Source organism: Choloepus didactylus, chromosome 3 (genome assembly GCF_015220235.1).
Source record: "Choloepus didactylus isolate mChoDid1 chromosome 3, mChoDid1.pri, whole genome shotgun sequence".
NCBI lineage: Eukaryota > Metazoa > Chordata > Mammalia > Pilosa > Megalonychidae > Choloepus > Choloepus didactylus.
In genome coordinates, this window is record NC_051309.1 from 15,684,094 (window position 1) to 15,709,964 (window position 25,871).

At 42.5% G+C, this 25,871-nt stretch overlaps 1 protein-coding gene across 3 annotated transcripts in view; it reads left to right on the forward strand.

Annotated features, from left to right (window-relative positions):
• The window catches only part of BST1 (bone marrow stromal cell antigen 1), a 126,907-nt gene that overhangs the window by 49,917 nt on the left and 51,119 nt on the right, over positions 1 to 25,871 (forward strand). Inside the window, exons 1-2 of one of the 3 annotated variants that reach the window (XM_037829429.1) lie at positions 607 to 1,253; positions 14,982 to 15,429. In XM_037829429.1, coding sequence (XP_037685357.1) covers positions 15,386 to 15,429 — 44 coding nt within the window. In that variant the 5' untranslated portion in view covers positions 607 to 1,253; positions 14,982 to 15,385. Of the gene's footprint in view, positions 1 to 606; positions 1,254 to 14,981; positions 15,430 to 25,871 lie in introns of those variants that run through there. The other 2 variants (XM_037829430.1, XM_037829431.1) reach the window with 2 other exon arrangements.

A 25,871-nucleotide genomic window follows, 5' to 3' on the forward strand; every position in this document is an offset into this window, starting at 1 on the left:
CTGCTGAATAAACAAAGGAAATTTGAGTAAATAGTGATAAGTAGGACTAGCCAGAATATACTATTAAATGTAAAAAGCAAAGTGTAGAAGTATACAGAGAATAGGGAAGGATGAATGAAGAGAAATAAGAATGTATATTCACATTTGCTTGTATTTGCACGAAGAGTGGAAGTATAAACAAGAAACTAATTAAAAACGTTATCTGTAGGGGATGTGGGGGAATTGTATGGGATGGGGACTAGGGAAAAACGTGAGTCTTCTCACTGAATTCCATTCATACAGATTGAGCCGTGTAAAATAAATATTACTAATAAAAATGATTTTTAAAAATCCAGAGGGAGAATAAAATTTTTAAGAATCTTTTTGTAATTCCACAAATGGAACAAATTAGTAGCTTGAGCAAAAGAAATGCTGACAAGGTCGTGGACACTAAAATATCTGTAGCTAACATTTTTTTCCTATTTCTTAAAGTTATAATAAAAAGCAATAAATATGTCAACCAGGAAAACATTTGGTTTGTAACACAGATGCACTTATTTGCACCTCTTTTATTAAGAAATATATTTTGTTAAAATCATCAGAGGGCAGAAATATATACCCACGTATTTAAATGTATTAATGAAATGCAGGCTTATGTAAAAAAAATCAATGAATTGCTAAGGTAAAGAGACAGAACTACTATGATTATTAAATACATTATGGTTTTCTAAATAAACAAGGTAAATAATATTAAAGTTCCAAATTCCTTTTAGAAAGACTGTCAATTACTTTACAGTGTACTAATAATGGGTGTGTAGCTGGGCAGGGCCGGGAGGGAGGAGGGCCGGCTACCCCTACGGTGCCAGGCCAGCTGAAAGGCCTCCTAATGGACACCACCCGCGCTCTGCTATCGCTGCCCCCACCAACCCGAAGCCGACTTCTCAAGTGTCTCCTTAAACTCCCGCAAGTCGGCCTCGGAGAGACTCGGAGTGTCTCGGAGAGTTCAGGGCAGGGATACCGCCGGAATGTTCAATAACTCCCGCGGTGGTGGGGAAAGATCGCGATACTGCGATGAGAGGGCCGAGGAGGCGGAAAAGCTGCACCAGCTCCCCATTCTACGCACGCGCAGAAGTGGGGTTTCTGCGGAAGCAAAGGTGAAGCCGGAAGTGGTGTGGTGGCGGGTGTCGGGGTGAAAGAGCTGAGTTACCGCTTGTTCCGTCACAGGTGAGGTTGGCAGCGCTGAACCTGGCCGAGTCGTGGCGGCTGTGCTGGAGGTGAGAAGGAAGAATAGCAGCCTCTGATGGGAGTGGACCAAAATTCGCTAAAGGGAGATAATCCGGGGTTCGTTGTGGAAGGCACATTCCGGTTTTGCTGAGGGGATGAATTGAAGTCTCCTGGGGTTTGGGAGCAGCAATCGAGATCCGAGAGGAGATGTTCCAGGGTCGCCTGAGGGATCAGGGGTCCGTTGAAGGCCTAGTTGGATCCCGGGAAGACAGAAGGGAGCAGTCAGGGATCTCCTGGGGAGAGGAGTACGTTCTGATCCACCTAACGCTGGTTTCTGGAAGTTCCTGCCCTTAAGGCCGAGGTACCGATATGTGCATTTTGACGATATAAGAAACAAAAGGGGTTCAAGACATGGAAGGTAAAAGATAGTGGTTATGAGACAGATTTAAAACACCCTTAGGAAGTAATCAGCCCTTGTACATCCTTTGTAAAAATGAAGCCTTTTAGACAGACAAAAGGTACAAAAAAACCTTGAATTCATGTGTACTCGCCATCCAACTGGAGAAATAAACTATTATATAAAGTAGTTGAAGTCTTTTGCTCCACCCCATCCCATTCCGCTCCCTCTTATCCAGGGTAACTACTCTCCCAGGCACCTTTGTGTTTCAGTTTTAATTACATACATACATACGGCTTTTTGTATAATTTTACCATTCGGTAATGTATTGCACATATTCTTCTGCAGCTTCCAGTGTTGTTTTTGAGATTTGTCAGTGTTATCTAATTCTAGTTTATTCATTGTAACAGGGAACAGGTACTCCATTATATGAAAATAGCACAATTTATCCATTCTCTTGCTTTGTATCTGCAGTGCCTGACACATTGAAGGTACTTAAATGTTAGTTGAATGGGTGAATGCTGTACCATTTGAGCAAAATTGTAAAGAATGAATAGAATCTCAAATGACAAAGGGGGCAAGAAGAATATTCCAAGCAGAGAGAATACTAGTCAGAACAAATCAGAGACATAAAAGTGCATGAAATATTTCAAGAGTTTCCATGGTCTTATAGCTTAAAATGTATAGAGTGTACGGAGATATGTGATAAAGGAGAAACCTAGGAAGATACAATGAGGCTTCGATTTAAAGGATGTTATCCTGAGGAGTTTACACTAGCTCACAGCCATTTGAAGTTTTTGAATTATGAGGAAATTGATCATAGCTGTGTTTTTTTTTTTTAATCTTCATTTTATTGAGATATATTCACATACCACGCAGTCATACAAAACAAATCGTACTTTCGATTGTTTACAGTACCATTACATAGTGGTACATTCATCACCCAAATCAATCCTTGACACCTTCATTAGCACACACACAAAAATAACAAGAATAATAATTAGAGTGAAAAAGAGCAATTGAAGTAAAAAAGAACACTGGGTACCTTTGTCTGTTTGTTTCCTTCCCCTATTTTTCTACTCATCCATCCATAAACTAGACAAAGTGGAGTGTGGTCCTTATGGCTTTCCCAATCCCATTGTCACCCCTCATAAGCTACATTTTTATACAACTGTCTTCGAGATTCATGGGTTCTGGGTTGTAGTTTGATAGTTTCAGGTATCCACCACCAGCTACCCCAATTCTTTAGAACCTAAAAAGGGTTGTCTAAAGTGTGCATAAGAGTGCCCACCAGAGTGACCTCTCGGCTCCTTTTGGAATCTCTCTGCCACTGAATAGCTGTGTTTTTAAAAGATGATATTCACAGCACTGTGGAGCTGTATCTAAGAGATAAATGGCAGGGAATTAAAAGTCCACCCATCAAGCATTATAATAATATTTATTATTGCATTAGGCATGTAAGACAACCATGCAGACTGGATTCACTTAAAATCCTAAAATGTTTTCCTAGACTAGTCCTATTACCATTTTCCCAGAAATTAACTCGCTTCTGTCAAAATTTCTTCCAACATTTGCTACTTCTGCCTCCCACTCAGCTTATAATTTTGCATTGTTTTTTGGTTAGGAAAGAGCTTCCCCATACTTTCATCACCATGTCAACCAGGTCTATACCCAATTATACTGTCTCTACTATTGCTATAGGTGAATTGGCAATATTTCTACTTTTCCTGTAGGAAAAGGGCATTCCTCCAGTGTTTTCCCCTCTTTTACCTGCATCATTACTTTTCCTTTCCTGCTGGATCATTTCCATCACTATATAAACATGCTGTTTATGTTTCTATTTTAAGAAAACCTTTAATTGATCTGCATCTACCTCTAGCTACTGCCTCATTTTTCGGCTCCTTCTGTTCTCTTCTTGGAGACTTACATCCCACTCCACCACTGAAACCAGTTATCACCTTGGTTCTTCTCCTACTTTGGAGACTACTTCTGTCTCCTTTACAGATTTCACCTCATTTCCCTCACCTCTAAACATTGGAATGTCACAGGGGTCAGTATACACATCTTTTCTCTATCTATACTTACATTTTAAGTGATCTCAGTCAGTCTCATGGCTTTAAATTCTGTCTTTTTGCTGGTAACTTCCAAATTTATATCTTAGGTAACCTGAACCTCAATTCAGAACTCCAGAACCATAAGTCCAGCTGTCCACCTAACATCTCTACTTGGGAATATAGTGTTTGAAATATGAAATAATTAATGGTATTTCAAACTTCAGTTGTCCAAAAATTGAACTTATCTTCCCCTACAGAGCTGTTCCTTCTGTGGTCTTTGAATCTTAGTAAATGGCAATTCCATTATCAGGACAAAAATCCCTTGAATCATCCTTGACTATATTCTTTCTTATGCTCTACAGTTGCTCTCTCAACAAATATTTTAGCCTAGACTTTCACATTTTATCTAAAATTCAACAATTTTTACCATTGCAATTCCACACTCTTGTCTAAGTCACAGTTATCTCTCACATGACTTACTGCTTTAGCCAGCTAACTGATTTTCCTTGTTCCCTTCTTGCTCTCGTATAATTTGTTTTTCACATGGCAGCCAGTGGGGTTCATTTAAAATGTAAGTCAGATGATGTTACTGCTCTTCTAATAACCCTCCAGTGGCTCTGCATTTCACTCAGGTTAAAAGCTGAAAGTATTTTGATTGTTTTGTTTATACCTGTATCCCTAGTGCCTAGAATGATGCCTGGCCTATAGGAGACACTCAATTTTTGTTGAGTGCATGAATGAATAAATGTGATCCAGGATCTGCCCTAAGCACTTTACATATGTTATTCCCTTTAATCCTTACAACACTACAAGGTAGATAATTGTTGTCATTTCCATTCTGCATTTGAGGAAACAGAGTTTAATTGCATAAGAGCCAGTAAGTGGCAGAGCCTGCAATCAAACTCAATTCTTTGAATGCTGACTCTTGAGGGAGAGTGAGGAGTTTAAGCAGACTTCAAACCCAGGGTTTCTTGCCTGGGAAACTGGGAGGATGGTCATGTATTTAACCCTATTATGGAACACAAGAGGTAAAAAGCTGAGGAGGAACAGTAGAATTTGAGAGTCAGTGGAAATGTGGATCAAAGTCAAAAGAGATGCCAGGGCTGTTGCTGTAGATATTTGGTGCAAAAAAGTCAAGAGTGAACCACATAGATAGAATTAATGAAGTCTCACGGGAATATCATCAAAGCTCTAGCTTCTGTGGCAACATATATCTTGTTTCAATGTCACTATACCACTATGACATGTCATTCAAAGAGAGCTTTATTATTAAAGATTAGGATCCCAAATAAATACAAATAGCGACAGTCTCATAAACATTGACAGCATTTATAACACATTTTCGAGTGCCACCTGGTAGTCCTGAAACCTCTATCTTGTTTGTGTATTGTACTCTATTTCACTCAAAGGTAAAGGATAGATGATATTCCTCAAAGGAAAATCACTAACCTGTAACCATATGACATTGATGTGGTTACAGGCTAGTGATTTAGTGTGTCCCAAATTAGTATGTCCCAAATTTTCCTGAAGTAGCCTAGGCTCATAATCTGTCTATTAGTTCCATGTCCGGCGCCTTCTCACTCGGTCCCGCGCGTCCTGTCCTCGGCCGGCAAGGAGAACAGAGGGAAAGAGGGAGAGACACAGACAAACTGACACTTGAGGCACACAATAGCAGTGAATGCAAGCCTTTTACTGGAGCCAGGAAGAAAACTTTCTCTGTTACATATTCCACACGAGGCCCTATACCCTGCGGGAGAACAACCTCTATGCGGCCGTCAGGCACGGCTCCCTGTGGGCTGTCTCTCCGAGGCTAGCCCGGGTAATTTCTTATATTCAATAGTTACAACCAATGTGCTGGCACTACGTAAGCGTGTACAATAGGCTAGCAGCAACCGCTGCCTCATGCGTCATATGCGGAAGCAGGATACGGGCGCCATCTTGGCTCAAACGATGGGCGGGGGCTACTCTAGAGCAGGTCGCGGCGTGTCCACTAGGCCTTAACCCGGAAAGCGGCTCCCCACATCTCCCCCTTTTTTATATATTTCAACCCAGTGTCTCCATTGATGAGTGTACTCCCGTGGGCCTGAGTGACCCACTACATGTTTTGGTGCTTTGGGGAGTCTGGACTAGGCCCCTGCCATTTTACGGCGGAACCTCTGGCACCGACCAGAATGCTTACCTCATATAGAGACCGGAGAGCCCGTGAGCTGGAAACAACGTGACTCTCCCTACAGTACTTCGCCTCGTAACTGGGGAAAGACGATTGGGGCAGGAGAGTGGCAACCAGCGTTAAAGGCGTCACTAGGCGTCTCTGTGCAATGGCCAGAGTCCAGTCTGGCCACAACTGGGACTCCGCCTAAGAGACTCGCCTGAGACAAAAATTAAGACTGCTGGAGTTATATGTTATATCCGGGATACGGCCATGGACTTTGCCGCGAACCTGGCCCCAGAGCGCCCCACCCCGAGTGGCCGGGACGGGGATCGATCAGTATAGAAGCTACTGTCAGGAGGACTACAGGTTGAAGACATAGCCATCATAGTGGTAACGCGCAGTTGCTGCTGTGCTTGAAACAAGCGTTCTAACAGGCATTTGACGATTACTAAACCCACCAACAACCCTATAGCGAGGAGAACCCAAGTGGTCAGATTGGGCCATGAAAACCAGGAGGTAACTCGGTTCCACAGGTCAGTTACCAAACTGACAAGGTTGAACTTAACGGGGGTCAACTTAACGGTCCCAATCTTGTCCAGGCTGACGTCCACCTGCTGGGTAAGATTGGTAAAAGTTGGCAGATAAGTATTTTTAAGCCAGTCAGAGACTTTGTGGGTGTTAGCAGTTACATTGGCCCTGACCGGAGTGACGCAAAGTCTGAAAAGGATCCATCGGGTGTCACACAGTTGCTCGACTGTTTTCCAGAGCCCATCTATCTCCTGTCCAAGTTCCTGTATTTCATTTTGCATTTTCTGGATCGCTTGCAAATTCAACTCTAACATTAGATTGTGGGCGTGCAACGCGTCCCGGGTGGCATTGGCTAAAGTGTTGACTGTTTCCATCGTCAGGGCGATCTGCTCCGTTGTCCAGGCTTGAAGCACCGCATTCCCCACTGCTGGGACGAACACTGAAGCGACGATGCCGCCGAGGTTCCACAGCCAGCTTTTGACACTTCTTGGTTTCCTGTTAAGGGAGGGATTAAAAGGTCCAGAAAACGGAAAGTTTTTCGTTGACACAACCTGGGTAATAGGGCCTACCCAATCAGTGGTGTTGACCGGGACCCAAACATAGCTGGGACGGTAGGTTAGGATGGCGTAGGGAGGGAATCCGCTCCAGCATTCAGACAGGGTACAGGGGACGCTGGAACAGTTAAAGGTAGGCTCTGTAGAGAGTAGAAAGGCGAAGGGAGGGAGCACACAAACCTGCCTGTGCAAAGGGAAGGAACAATTCTTATCAGCATATGTTCCCTCTGCACCCGAAAAGGAACAATTGGCAGTGGTAGAGTCACCCGTCGCGTCGGTTGACGTGTTGGTAAGGGTACCATTCAATAGCATGAAATAGCGCAGGTCCAGACATGCCCCCAGGGGGTTGCAGGCCAAATGCTGAGCGAAGGTTTGGATACGGGAGGCTATGGGGTCGATTAGCGGTTCTCGACATTGGTTTACAGTACCCCACGCCGATGCCTCAGTATAGTTTCGGATTTTGCTTATTGCTGTGAAATTACGTATGTGAGGGCGCACGGACCAGAGCCACCAGTCCTCGCTTAAGAGGAACGGGTGCCTCACGGGCATGCAGCTGTGCCAAGAGAAGTCCCCCAGAGTGGTTTTCCTGTGCAGATCATGCGCGCAAGGGGAGAAAGGAGGCTGCGGGGCATCAGGATCTCGAGAGCAGTTAAGGACTGTTGGTCTAAACCCAGAAAACTTGAGGCATCTTTTCGTCTCATTTTTGTTAAGCAACCCCTCACAATCCTGTTGATAGCCAGCCGAGGTATTAAGAAATTCTAGCAAGACTCCAAAAGTCACCTGAGTGCAATGGGTATCACAGGCAGTACTTGTGCTGTTTGCGCAGGAACAATTAGCTATAGAGCGATTAGCAAATGAAAGGATCAGCGTATCATCGGTTAGAGGAAAGGTCTCGTTGAAGGTTATGGAGGAAACATTGGCAGGCAAAGGTAGATGATGGAGGCTAAGAGTTAAATTAGGAGTGAAGAACTGAGGAGAGGCGGGGGACCCCGCAGAAAAGGGAGCTAGCGTCGGGGGATGGTGCCAGAGGCCCCAGAGGAACTGATCTTCTCCCTGAACCACTGCAACACTGCTGAGAAAGAGAAAACAAATCAGGAGGGTATTTATAGGGGAATAGGGGTTGGGATCACCGGTCCTCCCCCTGGACGACGGGGAGGCGGTCAGGATCATTCTCATCATCTTGCTGGTCATCTTGCTGGTCGTCACCAGCGTTGAAGGTTGGGTCTCTTGTGTCATGTTGGGGGTTCCCCAATTGGTCAGGCTGCAGCTTCTCAGCGCTCTCGGGCGTTGATACGGTTCTCGCCAATCTCTCCGGAACCCACACCGGTTGACGTCCTGGTTCCTGTGGGAAGACACAAACAGAGCCTCTGGCCCAGCTGAGCACGGGGTCAGGGCCTTGCCACTGTCCTGACAGGACATCCTTCCATCGGACTAGACCTCTATGTGGAGGACTCGGGGAGGTGTGCTGAAGGGCAGGTGTCATGCCCTGTGAATTTTCATTTAAGAAATTGTACGTGAATAAGGCTACAGACAGTTGAGCCTTTGGGGATAGGCCGTGACCTATCCCCTCTTTCTGTTTTTTGAGCAAGTCTTTCAGAGACCTGTGTGCTCTTTCAATGATACCTTGTCCTTGAGGGTTGTAAGGGATTCCATGCTTCAATTGTACTCCCATATTATCACAAAATTTTTGGAAAGTTTTACTGGTATAAGCAGGTCCGTTATCTGTCTTTAACATTTTTGGCTTGCCCCACGCTGCCCAAGCGGCAAGGCAGTGTGCAATGACTTGGTGGACTTTTTCTCCTGTCTCAGCAGAGGCAAATAATATTTGAGAACATGTGTCTACTGACACATGCAGGTATTTGATTTTTCCGTACTCTGAATGATGAGTGACATCCATTTGCCAAATGTCTCCTGGGGCGAGACCTCTAGGGTTAACTCCCACAGATGGGATATGCTGTTGAGTAACACAATTTCCACAAGCTCGGACTATGTCTCTAGCGGCCGCTCGCGGTATACTAAACCGCTTAGCCAGGGTACCTGCATTGATATGAAATTTGGCGTGGAACTCTCGGGCTTGCTGATATGGTGTCAGCACGGGGAAGACGTGTGGCTGTCGAGTGGCCACATCTACTATGTGATTTCCTTGGGCCACGGGACCAGGTAGGCCTGTATGGGCCCTAATGTGAGTTGTGTAAAAGGGATGTTGCCTAGTACGAATCGTCTTTTGCAGCTCGAGAAAGAATGTGCTTACAGTGGAGGAGCATTTTATAATGCCCACAGTTTCTAGGATTTGTAGAGAATTTACGACATAAAGGGAATCAGAGACAATATTCAGGGGGCCAGGAAACTCTCTCAGGACTGTAATAGTAACCTGCAATTCAACCCACTGCGGTTTTTGTGGTTGAAAAAAACACTGTTTTGGGAGTGTCCCCTTCCACACAATACGCCCCTGTACCGGAGCTGGAGCCATCCGTGTACACGGTGAGGGCGTTCGCTAGTGGCCTAGACGAAGTCACTTTGGGAAAGATTACCGGATGTTGGGTGACAAACTGTAAGAGGGGGTCTTTGGGATATTGGTTATTAATACATCCCGAAAAGGTGCATCGGAGAACAGCCCATTGATCTATGCATCCGGTAAGCACCTCAATTTGTGGGAGAGAGTAGGGTACTCTAAGGTTTTTTGGTGGTTGGCCAAGGTGTTGGATGGCCTTCTTGATGGCCTCCAGGGCCAGATCTGCAACTGCGGTAGGGTAATGCTCTAAGATCTTTTTTGGAGAAACTCCGGGGTGGATCCAGAGTAATGGCCCCTGTTGCCACAGCACCGCCGTGGGCTGTGACACCGTCGGCAGCAGGCAAGCTTCGAAAGGCTTATCAGGGTTTATTCTTTTTAACGTGGCACTACTGAGTGCCTGTTCTACTTGGCATAGTGCCTGTCTCGCTTCAGGGGTGAAGGACCGGGGCGAAGCTAAGTCCGGATCCCCTTTAAGCAAGTCAAACAAAGGTCTTAATTCGGCATTGGGTAACTTCAGATATGGGCGAACCCAATTTATGTCTCCCATGAGTTTTTGTAAGTCATTGAGGGTGTTCAGTTTATCTAACCTGAGAGACACCTTTTGGGGGGAGACTTGAGTAGACGTAAGTTTTGCTCCCAGGAAGGTGACAATCTCGGTCATCTGGATCTTCTCTGGGGCTATTTCAAGATTGACCTCTCTAAGTGTAAGAACCAAATGTGATAGTGCAGCGTTAAGGAGATCTGGGCTTTCATGAGTCAGCAAGATATCATCCATGTAATGAAGGATCCTTACTTTGGGGAATTGCTGCCGGGTATCGGCCAACTGTGCAGCGACATACAACTGACACATGGTAGGGCTGTTGGTCATGCCCTGGGGCAGGACCGTCCACTCAAAGCGGTGACAGGGCTCCTCTTGGTTTAGAGAGGGCACAGTAAAAGCAAATTTTTGGGTATCCTCTGTGTGAAGTGGGATAGAAAAGAAACAGTCTTTGATATCTAGGATGATAACAGGCCAACGCTCTGGCAGGGCCGAAAGGAGGGGCAACCCCATCTGAACGGGCCCTAAAGGCTCCATGCAATTATTGATGGCTCTTAAATCGTGCAGCAACCTCCATTTGCCTGATTTTTTCTTTATGACAAAAATAGGGGTGTTCCAAGGTGATGTGGAGGGAATGAGGTGGCCCTCTCTTAGCTGATCTGACACCAGAGTGTGTAATGCGGAGAGCTTTTCCCGTGATAAGGGCCACTGAGGCACCCAAACCGGAGATCTGGTTTTCCATTTTAGCTTTATGGGTGTGGGTGGGAACATTCCCTCAGTGGCCCCCAGGAAAAACCCAGGCCTTGCTTGACAATGTTGGAGGTAGCTTGTATGGGCTCTACACGTCCCTGTAACGAGGCTCCTAAGCCTTTGCCGGGGACATATCCCATTCCTTTTAACAATCGCTTAGAGGTTGGGGAGCAACCACTGGTCAAGGTAACGTCCATCTGGGTAAGAATGTCTCTTCCCCACAGGGAAACAGGCAGGGCTAATACATATGGCTGAAAACTACCTTGGTGTCCTTCTTCGTCTGCCCAATGAAGGGCAGCGGCACTCAGCATGGGTGCCGAAACCTGGCCTATTCCTCTGATGGTATCTTCCGCCTTGCACGTCGGCCAGGTGGAGGGCCAGTCCTGCTGTCTTATAATTGACCGATCGGCCCCGGTATCTAGCAGGCCTAGGAAAGATCTGCCTTGTACCTTGATAGTCAGCATGGGTCGAGACTCCAGAGACATATGGAGGCCCTCAAAAACTTCTCCTGAAGACCCAAATCCCTTATCTCCTCTCTGTCTGGGTCTACTCGGAAAGAGTGTATGTAAGCTGGGTAAGAGCAAGAGCTGTGCCAGCTTGTCACCTTTTGCAATGACCAGCGTACCTTGCTGAGATTGTACCATAATCTGGACGTAACCTGTGAAATCTGAATCCACAACACCTGGTATGACATTTAGTCCTTTCAGGGCTGTGGATGCTCTCCCTATTATGAGCCCAACAGTCTTTGTTGGCAAGGGCCCTTTAAAGGAGGTCCCTACCAACTGGACACCCATGGAGGGGGTCAGTACGAGTCTGGAGGTGGCACAGAGGTCCAGTCCCGCTGACCCAGGGGATGCGCGGATTTGGGCGGGCGTCGTGTCGCCGGATGGCATGCAGGGGGGCCCACCGAAAGGGTGGACCCCCCCTGCCCGTTTTTTGGGTCCTGTTCAGGACGGCCAGAAAGGCGCACACCTTGCGCATCGAAGGCTGACCTACAGTCTTCTGCGCGATGAGGTCCCTTGTGGCAACGGCCACATAGCCTGGTTGCTGCATATGGTCTACCAAACTGTGGAGTGGTAGGTGGTTGACCTTTATTGGGACAGTTCCTCTTAATATGTCCCAGCTGGCCACAATGATAACATCCTCTGGGCTTCATTTCTGGTTCTTTAGATTTCTTTGCAGACACTTGTAAGGAGTTGGCTAGCATGGCAGCTAGACCTGCATTAGTTAACGGGCTGCCAGCATCTCTGCAAAGCCGAACCCAGTCCGTCAGCTGTTTTCCTCTGTTTTGTGCTAAAATAACTTTACATTCCTTATTGCACTGTTCAAATATCATTTGTTTAACTACAGTCTCTGCCACCCCTGGATCTGAGAAAATTCTCTCGGCTGCAGTCTGCATTTTGGCTACAAAGTCCACAAAAGGTTCTGTGGGGCCCTGATGAATATTACTGAGCGAGGCTTGAGCCTCTCCCTCACCTGTCAGCTTTTTCCAAGCTCCCACGAAACAACGGAAGATTTGGGCATAGACCTCTTGAGGGAACCGCGTTTGATTTTGGGCATGGGCTCCCCTCCCCAACAGCATGTCTGTATTCCACGCGCCATGTCTTCCCGTTGCGTTCTTAGCCGCTTGTTCCTCAGCTAACTCCTCAAACCACGCTTTCCAATCTATAAATCGGCCTGGTGGCAAACAAGCACGGGCTAACTGAACGATATCTGCGGGCGTATGATTTAGGGCGGAGAGGTTTTCAACCATGTTCAGGGTATAAGGGGCATTGGGGCCGTACTGATGGACGGCCTGCCTTAGCTCCTTCAAAAGTTTGTAATCATATGCTTCATATTGGTTGTTGCCTTGATGGTTAATAATAACCGGGTACATTTCTGGGGATGGTTCTGGCTTAAGTGGTTGGTACCCACCTAGTATACCGAAAGGCCTAAAGGTGAAAGAGGGGACCCATTTCCAGAAATGCCTCCTTCCACATTCTGATGATATGGGGTCTAGGGGGCCTGAGTATTCAGGTGGGGGATACGGCTGTGGATGCCCCTCCCCCGGCCCGCCTGCAAGGGGTTCCAGGTCCCGCAAAGGCGGACCATCGTGATTATCGGATTCGGGCACTAGTGGGAGCTCTCGGTAAGGGCCTTTGGCGGAACCGCTCAACCAGCCCACCGGAAGCCGCGGCGTTTTTTGCGACGCGGCGACAGGCGCCGGCGGGGCGGAAGGCCGCGTGGGTGGGGCGGGAGGCTCCTCCCAATCAATTAATGGAGGCGCTTCCGCTCCCTCACCGTCAACGCTATCCGATTCTGAGGCAGAGGTGTCCGAGCTACCACCACTCAACTCTGGCTGCTTGCCTTTATGGGAGCCGGCCGCAGATGACACCGACTGGGTTTCCTGGAGAGCGTGCCGTACCTCTTGCAAGGCGGAGGACGGACTTAGGCCTGTAGCCGACTCCAGTTCAAGGACCGCGCGGACGGTCTCCCATATAGGGACTAGAACTGGATCCAGACAAACGCCCGTCTGCCGCGCCCGGTCTATATCGTGACCAAGCTTCAGCCAAGAGGGCAGACTGAGGCTGCCGGTGGAGGGAAACCAAGGGGCAAAAGTTTCAACATCATCGAGAAACCTCTGTAGGGAGCTTTTCTTAACTGAGATACCCCTCTGCTTCAGGAGGGTTTTTAAAGGAGCCAACAAAGGTGAACTTCCAGACTGCCCCATGCTTGCAGTCGGCACTGTACTTTAACCACTCGGAGAGCTCTTCCGAGTCCCCGGGACCGCCTGAGAACCCACGGGCCCTGACTCTCACGTAAAAGAAACACTCACCTTCTCGCGCTGATCAGGCGCGGGAAGTCCGCTGCAATGAAAAAGGAGCGAGGCGAAAGGAGTGCCCCGTACGGGCCACCACTTGTCCGGCGCCTTCTCACTCGGTCCCGCGCGTCCTGTCCTCGGCCGGCAAGGAGAACAGAGGGAAAGAGGGAGAGACACAGACAAACTGACACTTGAGGCACACAATAGCAGTGAATGCAAGCCTTTTACTGGAGCCAGGAAGAAAACTTTCTCTGTTACATATTCCACACGAGGCCCTATACCCCGCGGGAGAACAACCTCTATGCGGCCGTCAGGCACGGCTCCCTGTGGGCTGTCTCTCCGAGGCTAGCCCGGGTAATTTCTTATATTCAATAGTTACAACCAATGTGCTGGCACTACGTAAGCGTGTACAATAGGCTAGCAGCAACCGCTGCCTCATGCGTCATATGCGGAAGCAGGATACGGGCGCCATCTTGGCTCAAACGATGGGCGGGGGCTACTCTAGAGCAGGTCGCGGCGTGTCCACTAGGCCTTAACCCGGAAAGCGGCTCCCCACAGTTCCACAAGGTAGGAAAACAATACTAGTGCCTTTGGGGGCCCTTTTATCCCTTAAGATGGATTTCATCCAACTTTCTAAAATCAGCATTTAATATTGTTTAGTAGTTATATTTTTATTTTCTGAGTAGGCAGAGACCTATCCATTTAAAAAAAAAATCCATTTAAATGACTAGCTAAGGAATTTCAAATTTATTCATTTTAAACTGGGAATTCCAACCTCCCCTCAAGTAATTGGACTCATTCACCAGGCAAATAACAAAGGTAATTTCAAGATATGGGCATTTCAGCTTTAACACTATATAACTTCCTAAAAAATAATAACTCATTTGCAACAATATATGCTAAATAATAACAGGACTTATGGGGAAATAGTGCTAGAGCCTACAACTTTGTAACTAGAGCAATACCAAAATGCAGCAATCCTAATAAAAAGTATCAGCACACTTAAAACATGTAGAATTCCTAATAAACACTACAGTAAATATAGGACTTTACAAAAAAAGTTAAAACGATAGTTTGAAGGCAGGATGTGTAAGGAAGGGTTGAAACTGCTGTGTTACTGTGATAAGGCCCAAATACATGATCATGAAAAAGGGTTGTACAATAAGTACTTCCAAGACAGGCATGGCCAAACCAAGCTAAGGGGAATATGTGGTGAATGGGCTATAGACCACGGTTTGCTGTGTTTGGCTTAATCTATTTTGCTATTCCTGGTGGCAATTTCCATGCTGCTGACATAATTTTCTATTTACCAATCTTGTTTGAGGTGATTTGCCTTTCAGAAATAAGCCTAAGCCCATATAAGCTACTGATGAGAAGAGCTGTGGACTTTTTCTTCAGTACCCGTGATCTTGGATTTTGTAAAGGTCCCTTTAGCTGACACTAATGTTTCTCTGTATTCTGATGCTTCGGTATCATTCTGGTCTTATTCCCAGGTCAAGGATGCATTCCAAGAAAGTTCCATGAAACAGTATCAGCTCCAACCTGATAGTTGACCTATCCATGGAAAACTCATTGGATCCTCACCAGATGAGACCATAACAGGTACTCTTAAAAACTCTTCCTATCGAAAAGTATCAGGACTGAAACTCCAAGATATAGACCTACTACTTCAAGAATGTGCCTGCACCAGCTGACAGTCTAGTGGATCAGCAAAATTCCTTGATCATCAAGTAGACATACTCAAGTTACCAACAAAGCAGAGGGCTCAACATATCTGTATATCTGTTTTTCACACAACGTGTGTAACCCATTTAGTGGGTCACGAAATCAGTTCTGTGAGTCACGATGAACATTTTTTAAAAAGCAAAATAAAATATAAAATGTCGAAGTGCTTTGGATGGATCCTTTGCCAGAATTTTGCACATTGCAAGAAATACTGAGGTAAATTTTAATCTGAGAAAGGTATTTGGTGGAGGGGATATGATGAATATAATGCATATTGACTAGGAAATGGTTTTTCAATCATTTGCTCACTAATGTCTTGTTTGGTTTTAATAACAAGGTTAATATTGTGCAGTCTAGTTTTTGTTTTTTATTTATTTATTTATTTATTTATTTTCCATGATTTGCAGCTAGATGTGGAGAACTACAAACTTTTGAGTACATTTTGGGAGAGGATGTTATCTAGGCTATATTTTAGTGGCAATTATAACACTTTAATACAACTGGAATAAATTACTCTTAAAATGGATCATTTCTTTATTAAAAGAAAGAGGAACTATGAAGTGAAATATACAGAAGCATGCTCAAGTTCTACTCTTGGATCTGAAAGTATGAATAGTAACAATATTGAGAAAAATATTGCTTCCAATCAGCAAACTTCAACTTCATTTGAGCCACATTTCAAAAAGAAAAAAGTACTTGCAAGACGTTATAATGAGGATTATTTAAAATATGGTTTTATCAAATGTAAGAAACCCTTTGAAAATGAAAGACCCCAGTGCGTTATTTGTAGTAATATTCTTGCAAATGAAAGCTTAAAACCTTCAAAATTAAAAAGACACTTAGAAACTCAGCATGCTGAGCTTATTGATAAACCTCTTGAATATTTTCAAAGAAAGAAAAATATGTAAAGTTATCAACAGAATTTCTTAGTTTTTGTACTACTGTTAGTGAAAAAGCTTCATTATCATCATATTTAGTTGCATATTGTGTGGCAAAGGAGAAAATGGCTCAAACAGCTGCTGAAAAAATTATTCTTCCAGCATGTTTGGATACGGTGCATATAATTTTTGATGATAAATCAGTTGATAAATTGAAAACTATACCGAGTGATAACATAATATCTCTTCAAATTTGTGCTATTGCAGAACATCTGGAAACAATGCTTATTACTCGGTTACAGTCTGGTATAGATTTTGCAATCCAGCTTGATGAGAGCACTGATATTGGAAGCTGCACAGAACTTTTAGTTTATGTCAGATATGCGTGGCAAGATGATTTTATGGAGGATTTTTTGTGTTGTTTAAATTTAACCACACACCTAAGTGGATTAGATATTTTTATAGAATTAGAAAAGTGCATTGTTAGTCAATATAAATTAAACCGGAAAAACTATAAAGGAATTACAAGTGATGGAACTGCAAACATAACTGGGAAACATAGCAGAGTAATTAAAAAATTGCTAGAAGTTTCTAATAATGGTGCTGTATGGAATCATTGTGAGGCTTTAGCAGCCAGAGAAATTCCACAGAATCTCATGGAAGTATTGAAAACTGCAGTGAAAGTTGTTAATTTTATTAAAGGAAGCTCACTGAAGAACCAACTTCTGGACACATTTTGTTCAGAGATTGGAACTAATTATACCCACTTACTGTATCATAACAAAGTTCGTTGGTTATCTCAAGGGAAAATACTAGACAGGCTTTATGAACTCAGGAATGAGATTCACATTTTTCTTGTGAGAAAAAAATCTCATTTGGCAAATATTTTCAAAGATGATATTTGGATAACAAAATTGGCATATTTAACTGACATTTTTGGCATTCTTAATGAACGAAGTTTAAAACTACAGGGGAGAAACAGTGATATATTCCAATATGTTGAATATATCCAAGGATTCAAAAAGACATTATTGTTCTGGCAAGCAAGACTTAAGAGTAATAGTTCTAGCTACTACATGTTTCCAAAATTTTTGCAACATATTGAAGAGAATACTATTAATGAAAACATTTTGGAAGAATTAAAATTAGAGATATTGTTGCATCTGACTTCTCTGTCTCAAACTTTTAACCATTTCTTTCCAGAAGAGAAATTTGAAACATTAAGGGAAAATTGTTGGGTAAAAGATCCATTTGCTTTTCGAAACCCTGAGTCAGCAATTGAGTTAAATTTGATACCTGAAGAAGAAAATGAATTATTGCAGCTTAGTTCTTCATATACTTTGAAGAGTGATTATGAGACATTAAATTTATCAGCCTTTTGGATTAAGGTAAAAGCAGACTTTACATTGCTAAGTAGAGAGAGTGTCCTGCTATTGCTACCATTCACAACAACTAATTTGTGTGAACTGGGATTTTCAGTCTTGACCCATTTAAAAAACAAAGGAAAGAAATGGGTTGAATGGTGCAGCACGGGTAGCATTGTCCTCCTGTGTTCCCAACTGGAATGAACTTACGAATAGGCAAACACACCTATCACATTGAATAAAATCTTAACCTAGTTTTGTTTTTGTATTTCTTATTTTGTGATATTTTTCTATGTTTTATTTAAATGTTAATATAAAACTGTGGTGACTTTGTTTTTTGTTATATTTACATATTAATAAAATCATAATGTGATTTTATTTTACATTCATTGAACAACAATTTAATGAACATCTATTATAGGCCAGAAACTAATCTAGATATTTGGGATACAAAAGTGAGCAAAGCAAAGATCCGTTCAAGTAGGGCTTTTAGCAAGAAGAGATAGACAATAAGCTTAATAAATAAGTTATATAATATTTTTTAGAGGATCATAAGTGTTATAGAAATAGTAGTACGGTGGGGCAGTCAGGGAGTTATTGGGGGACCAAATCATGAAGGGCTCGAGACAATTGCAGGGCCTCTGGCTTTTGTTAAGTGAAATAGAGAACAGTTAGAGGGTTTAAGCAGAGCAAACTCCTGATTTGAATTAAGTTTTAACAGACTTACTTTGGCTGCTGTTTTGAAAATAGACTGAATTAAATGTTACTTCCGTCAAGAGGTCTTTCCTAACCACCTTAGTTAAGGTATATTCTCTATCTCTTCCCTTTGTAGTATTTATGATTTGTAACAATTTAATATATTTGATTACTAGTGCTGTCATTTGGCCACACTAGAATGCATGCTTCATAGGAACAGAGATCGTGCCCACCTTGCATGGTATATATATAGTAGGCACTCATTAAGCAATTGGTGAACATATCTGTACCTTGAGGTATTATCCCCAGGAATAAGTATTAAATATGTGGTAAATTTCTTTTCCAAATTGATTTTGTCAGAGAACCTCTCTAAGCATCCCAAAATAGCATTGATTGATGTTACTTCTTCATGATGTTGCTGATGATAAAGCAACTGATAACTCTTAATATAGTTTCCTCAAACTAATTTCACCTTTTGCCTCCCTCTGTGTACTCTCTGACCACACTGGGTGATGTTTCTTTTGGCAGGGTCTTTCTCTTTGAAATCATATAAGGTAGAAAATTTTCCCCATTTGCTACCACATGTAACGTTTTTATAATATTTGAGTTTTCCTATTTCCTAGTCTATTGATGCTTTTTTGATGTTTTAAAATGTTGAAAGACAGTTCTCAATGAATAACACATTTCTGCCTGGTTGGTATCTTGTGAATGAAGGTATTTACAGCCACGTTAAGAATGTTTTATAAGGAGACATTTCAGGATATTAAAGCTAGACACATCTCCTTCCATAGAGACATCCAAGGAAAATAAAGATAAAGCCCTTTTCTTCCACTCTCCTGAGATATTTGCCTAATTCCAGGATAATCTCTAGAGGGGAGGATGGGCAGTGTGCCAGCAGCCCCATTAAAGTGCAGAGTCTTAAAATTTGGGCCTCATCCTCTGTAGTTCCATCCACTGCATGCACGGGTGATATCTGGCACATATGCCATCCTGTGGGGATTGGTTGCACATGAGGAACTGACTAATGCTGATCTGGTGGCTTTTTTTTTTCCTAAGAGTAATAAATTGTGTCTGGCCCAGGGGCCTATGCTTTCCTGTCAATATATATCACTTCTGCAGTCTCCTTTCTCATGTAACATTCACAGGTTCCAGGGATTAGGACGCGGGCATCTTTAGGGGACCTTTATTCAGCCTACCACAGTTGACGTTCTGACCCCCAAAACTCATAACTGTCCTGCGTGAAACACATTCACTCTTACCAAGGACCCTGTGAGTCTAACCCCATCACAGTATCAACTTAAGTCCAGAATCACACTAGGCTTCAACAGCTCAACAATTCCCAATCTCATATAAATCCTGTAAATTAGGTATAGGCGAACTTTTGGGTATAATTGGTCCTGGGGCAAAAGTATTTATCTGTGGGTCTGTGAAACTAGAAGGCAAGTTATGTGCTCAAAATATACAATGTTGGCCAGACATAACAGTCACGGACATTTCCACTCAAAAAGGGAGAAAATGAAAGAAAAAAAAAATCACCCATCCTAAACCACAGCAAGATCCAAATTGGCAAATCCCACTAAGTTTCAAGTCCTGCAAATTCTCTGTTGTTCGTGACTCTGCCCTGTGTACCCACAGATTTGCCTTGTGGCCCTGCATCTCCACCCTCATACTCATCCTTTTTCATGAAGAGTAGCACATGTTTGCCATTGATGGCTATATCAGTTATATCAGCCTATTTCCTTCCTGTAGCATGATGGGAGTTCAATAGCCTTTCATTTCATCTTGTCTCTTCCCTGTTTAGTCCATCCTGGCAGTGTTTCTGCTGCTTTAACATTCCCAAACCTTGTAGATCTCCTGTGTATGTCATGGGGATTTACTCCTTTAGACAGGAGGCTCTTCTGTATCTTTCCCAGTTAATCTCATCTCCATTTTTGCCTTCTGAGATGACTGAGGGGTTCCAGGAGTCACATGCCTAATCTTTTCAAGGAGCCCTCTGTATGATCGAATACTCTGATCTTTTGATCCTCCACCAAATGATTGTCCAGCCATACCCTTGGCTTTCCTGACAGTGGATCTTCTAATATTTAGCATCTTTTGTAGTCTGGATAGGCTGAGAATGTCCCCCAAATCATCAAGTCCTAGGTCCTTTTTTAAGAGTTCTGCCTACATTTCTTGACTCATGGCCACTTCCTACATCCTCAAGGCCAGTAGCATAACATGTTCAAATTTATCTCTGCTTATGTCACCACATCACCTTTTCTCTATGTCGAATCCTCCTGCCTCTGTTTTATAAGGACCCTTGTGATTACATTGGGCCCATCCAGTTAATCCAGGATAACTCCCCATCTCAAAATCCTTAGCTTAATCACATCTGCTAAGACCTATTTACCATGTAAGGTAACATATATACAGGTTTGGGGGATTAGGACATGGACATCTTTAGGGAGCTATTTTTCAGCCTGCTGCAACAAAGAATAAATACGAAGAACATACAAGATGGTAATAAGTGTTCAAAACATTTAGTGAGAGCACGCTAAGAAACAGTATTCTAAGACCTTTAAATGTATGATCTCTCCTACTTCACTGCCTAGTAACCAAGAATGCTGACAACAAAACAAAGGTTTTCAATAAGGAAGTTCATATATCATTGAAAGCTCAGTGTTCAAGAGAATAAGGTCCAAATACTTTAGCCTTATGTTCAGTCTTTAAGATATGACCTTAACTTACTTGTCCATGACTACAACCTATATAGTCTACCAGTTAAACTAAACTTTTTAAAAAATACGAATATTGGAGTTTATTAAATAGGAAAGCTATCGACTTCAACAGGAGGGAAAAAGTATATTTACTTGGAAACCGGGTGTGAAGGTGCCCAGTGTGTGGTACGCCCCCATTAGCACATCCGAGTGTGCTCAGAAAGTCACCAGGTCTCCGGCTTATGGGGAAGGCACTGACAAGACTCCTAAGTCCTGACCCTCACTGTACAAAATGCCACTTGAAAACTCTTATCAATCCACCCCAGTCCAAAGATTTTTAAATACAAAAGCCTATAGAGAGGTGCACTGAACCAGCTTCACAGCTTGCGGTCCTTGTGACCTGTGTAGGCAGTGCAGCCCCTGGAAGTTCCCCGGGCCGGCGCCCTGGCCTCTCACCCGTGTCTCCCACGGAGCCTAGCACCGGGCCGGGCACGTAGCACATGAACGTCGGCCGCATGCCGAGGAAGCGGGAGTCCAGGTCCCTGCCGTGGGGGCGCTCACAGTCCAGCTCGGGGAGACAAGGCTCGCCCTCGCAGAACCCGGGCGTCCGGAACGAGGAAGCTCCCGGCTCCGGAGAGCGGGGTGACGCCCCGGCGGCCCGGCCCTGCCTAGCTCGGCCGCCGCCTCTGCTCGCTGCTTCCGTTCCGTAAACTTTTCAACTTTTGTGGAAGAAATCCCAGGCTTTCCCAGTAATCTGCCTTTACTCAGGAGATTAGAGCCATCTGATCTTTTTTGCCCCCATCTCTAAGCTTAGTCTTTCAGCCCATGAACACAGAATATGCTTCCATTTATTTAGGTCTTCTTTAATTTCACTCAATAATGGTTTGTAGTTTTCCATGCACAAGTCCCTTAGGTCCTTCGTTAAATTTATCCTTATATATCTGATTCTTTTAGCTGCTATCATTAATGGAATTTGTTTTCTTAATTTCTACTGTAGGTTGTTCATTACTAATGTATAGAAACACCACTGGTTTTTGTGTGTTAATCTTGTACCCTGCCAATTTGCTGAATTCATATTTAGCTCTAGTAGTTTTGTCTGGGATATTCCAGGATACTCTATATAGGATCATGTCATCTGCAAATAGGTCTTCCTTTCCTATTTGGATGATTTTTATTTTTATTTATTTTTTTATTTTTTTATTTTTTGCCTAATTCCTCAGGCTAGAATTTCCATCACTAGTAACAGTGATGACAGTGGGCATCCTTGTCTAATCTTAGGCGGAAAGCTTTGTCTTTCACCATTGAGTATGATGTTAGCTCTGAGTTTTTCATATGTGTACCTTATCATGTTAAGATATTTCCTTCTATTTATAGTTTGAGTGCTTTTTTCAGGATGGAGTGCTGAATTTCCTAAACACTTTCTGCATCAATTGAGATGATCTTATGGTTTTTTGGTTTCTGTTTATGTGGCATAATACATTGATTTTCTTATGTTGAATCATCCCACTTGGTCATGGCATATAATTCTTTTAATGTGCTGTTGGATTGGTTAGCTGGTATTTTGATGAGGATTTTTGCATGTGTATTCATGAGGGATATTGGTCCGTAGTTTTCTTTTCTTGGGATTTTTTTTTTTATCTCTATTTCTTAGGCTTTGGTATTAGACTGATGAAGGTGTCATAGAATGAGTTAGGAAGTGTTCCCTCCTATTCAAATTTTGGACAAAGTTTGAGAAATATTAGTGTTAATTCTTCTTTGAATATTTGTTAGAATTCACCATTGAAACCATCCAGTCCTGGGCTTTTCTTTGTTGGGAGGTCTTTGATTATTACTGAGACAGTCTCTTTATTTGTTATTGGTCTGTTGAGATCTTCTGTTTCTTCTTGAGTCAGTATAGGTAGTTTGTGTATTTCTATGGATTTGTCCATTTCATTTAGGTTATCTAAATTGTTCATAGTATTCTCTTATAACACTTTTTATTTCTGGTATTTGACAAAATCCAGCATCCTTTCTTGATAAAAACACTTAGAAAAATATGAATAAAAGGAAACTTCCTCAACATTATAAAGGGCATATGTGAAAATCCCACAGCTAACATCAATGGCAAAAGACTGAACGCTTTCCTTTTAAGATCTGGAACAAGACAAGGATGCCCACTGTCACCACTGTTATTCAACATTGTGCTGATAATTCTAGCCACAGCGGTTAGGCAAGAAAAAGAAATAAACACACCCAAATTGGAAGGGAAGTAGTAAAACTTTATTTGTAGATGATATGATCCTATATATAGAAAGTCCCAAAAAATCTACAACAAAGCTACTAGTGCTAATAAATGCATTCAGCAAAGTGGTGGGATATAAGATCAAAATGCATAAAACAGTAGTGTTTCTCTGTACTGTAATGAGCAATCTGAGAAGGAAATAAAGAAAAAAATTCCATTTACAATAGCAATGAAAAGAATCAATTATCTAGGAATAAACTAAATCAAGGATGTGTTCTAGTTTGCTAATGCTGCAGAATGCAAAACACCAGAGATGGACTGGCTTTTATAAAAAGGGGGTTTATTTGGCTATACAGTTACAGTCTTAAGGCCATAAAGTGTCCAAGGTAACACATCAGTAATCAGGTACCTTCACTGGAGGATGGCAAATGGCGTCCGGAAAACCTCTGTTAGCTGGGAAGGCACGTGGCTGGCATCTGCTCCAAAGTTCTGGTTTCAAAATGGCTTTCTCCCAGGACATTCCTCTCTAGCAAGCTTGCTCTTCTTCAAAACATCACTCACAGCTGCACTGAGTTCCATCTCCTTGAGCCAGCATGTTCATATGGCTCCACTGATCAAGGCCCACCCTGAATGGCTGGGGCCACGCCTTCATGGAAATATCCCATCAGTTATCATCCACAGTTGGGTGGGGCGCATCTCCATGCAAACAACCTAATTCAAACGTTCCAACTTAACCCCCACAAGATCACAAAGATAATGGCATTTGGGGGACACAATACATTTAAACTGGCACAGGATGTAAAGGACTTGTACACAGAAAACTACAGAACACTGCAAAAAGAAATCAAAGAAGACATATTAATGAAAGGACATTCTGTGTTCATGGATTGGAAGACTAAATATTAAGATGTCAATTCTACCCAAATTGATTTACACATTCAATGCAATCCCAATCAAAATTCCAACAGCCTAATTTGCAGAAATGGTAAAGCCAATTATCAAATTTATTTGTAAGGGTATGGGGCCTCAAATAGCCAAAAACATGTCAAAACATAAGAATGAAATTGGAGGACTCATACTTCCTGACTTTAAAACATATTACAAAGCTATAACAGTCAAAACAGCATGGTTCTGGCATAAGGCTAGAAAAGTGACCAAGGGAATCAAATTGAGAGTTCAGAAATCACCCTCAGTTGATTTTTGACAAGGCTGCCAAGTCCACTCAATTGGGATAGAATAGTCTCTTCAACAAATGGTCCTGGCAGAACAGAATATCCATATACAAATAAATGAAAGAGGACCCCTATCTCACACCTTATACAAAAATTAAATCAAAATGGATCAAAGACCTAAATATAAGATCTAGAACCATAAAACTCCTAGAAGAAAATGTAGGAAAGCATCTTCAATATCTTGTGGTAGGCAATGGTTTCTTAGACTTTACACCCAAAGCACAGGCAATGAAAGAAAAAATAGAGAAACAGGACCTCCTCAAAGTTAAAGACATTTTTGCCTAGAAGGACTTTGTCACAAACATGCAAAGACAACTTACTCAGTGGGAGAAAATATTTGGAAACCACATATCTGTAAGGGTCTAATATCCAGAATATATAAAGATATCCTACAACTCAACAATAAAAAGACAACTCAATTTAAAAATGGACAAAAGACTTGAATAGACATTTCTCCAAATGGGAAATATAAATGGTTAAAAAGCACATGAAAAGATGTTCAACATCAATAGCTATTAGGGAAATGCATATTGCAACCACAATGATATGTCAATTCACACCCACTAGAATGGCCTCTATTAAAAAAAAAACAACAACAACAGAAATTTACAAGTATTGGAGAGGTTGTAGAGAAATGGTGGGAATGTAAAATGGTGTAGTCGCTTTGGAAAACAGTTTGGCAATTCCTCAGGAAGCTAAGAATAGAATTACCATATGATCCAGCAACCCCACTACTAGGTATATACATAGAAGAATTGAAAGTAGGGACATGAACAGATATTTGTTACACCCATGTTCATAGCAGCATTATTCACAATTGCCAAAAGATGGAAACAACCCAAGTGTCCATCAGCTGATGAATGGATAAACAAAATGTGATATATACATACAATGGAATATTATTCAGCTGTGGAAAAGAATGAAGTCCTAATACATATGACAACATGGATGAACCTTGAAGACATTATGCTGAGTGAAATAAGCCAGAGACAAAAGGACAAATACTGTATGATCTCACTTATATGAACTAGTTACTATAAGAAAATTCATAGAATTAGAATCTAGATTGTAGGTTACCAAGGGATAGATTGGTTTTAGAGAATAGGGAGGTGATGCTTAATTTTTACAGAATTTCTATTTAGGCTGATGGTTAAGGTTTGGAAATGGATTGTAGTGATAGTAGCACAATATTGTGAGTGTAATTAACAGTACTGAATTATATAGGTGAAGGTGGTTAAAAGGGTCAACTTTAGGTCATATTTGTAACTAGAATAAAAATTAAAAATAAAACATAAGACTGTATGAGTCAGTGATTCCTATTGTAGATGATTGTCTATAACTAATAGTACAAGTATAAGAATATTCTTTCATGAATTATAACAAATGTGTGACACTAATCCAAGGTGTTAATAACAGGGTGGTATAAGGGAAAAAAGTACACCTAATTTCAACTATGGACAATAGTTAATAGTACGATTAATAATCTTTCATCAGTTGTTACAAAGAAAACTACTGTTAAATAATAGTATAATTACTAAAAAGTGCTATCATCAATTGTACAAATGTCCCAA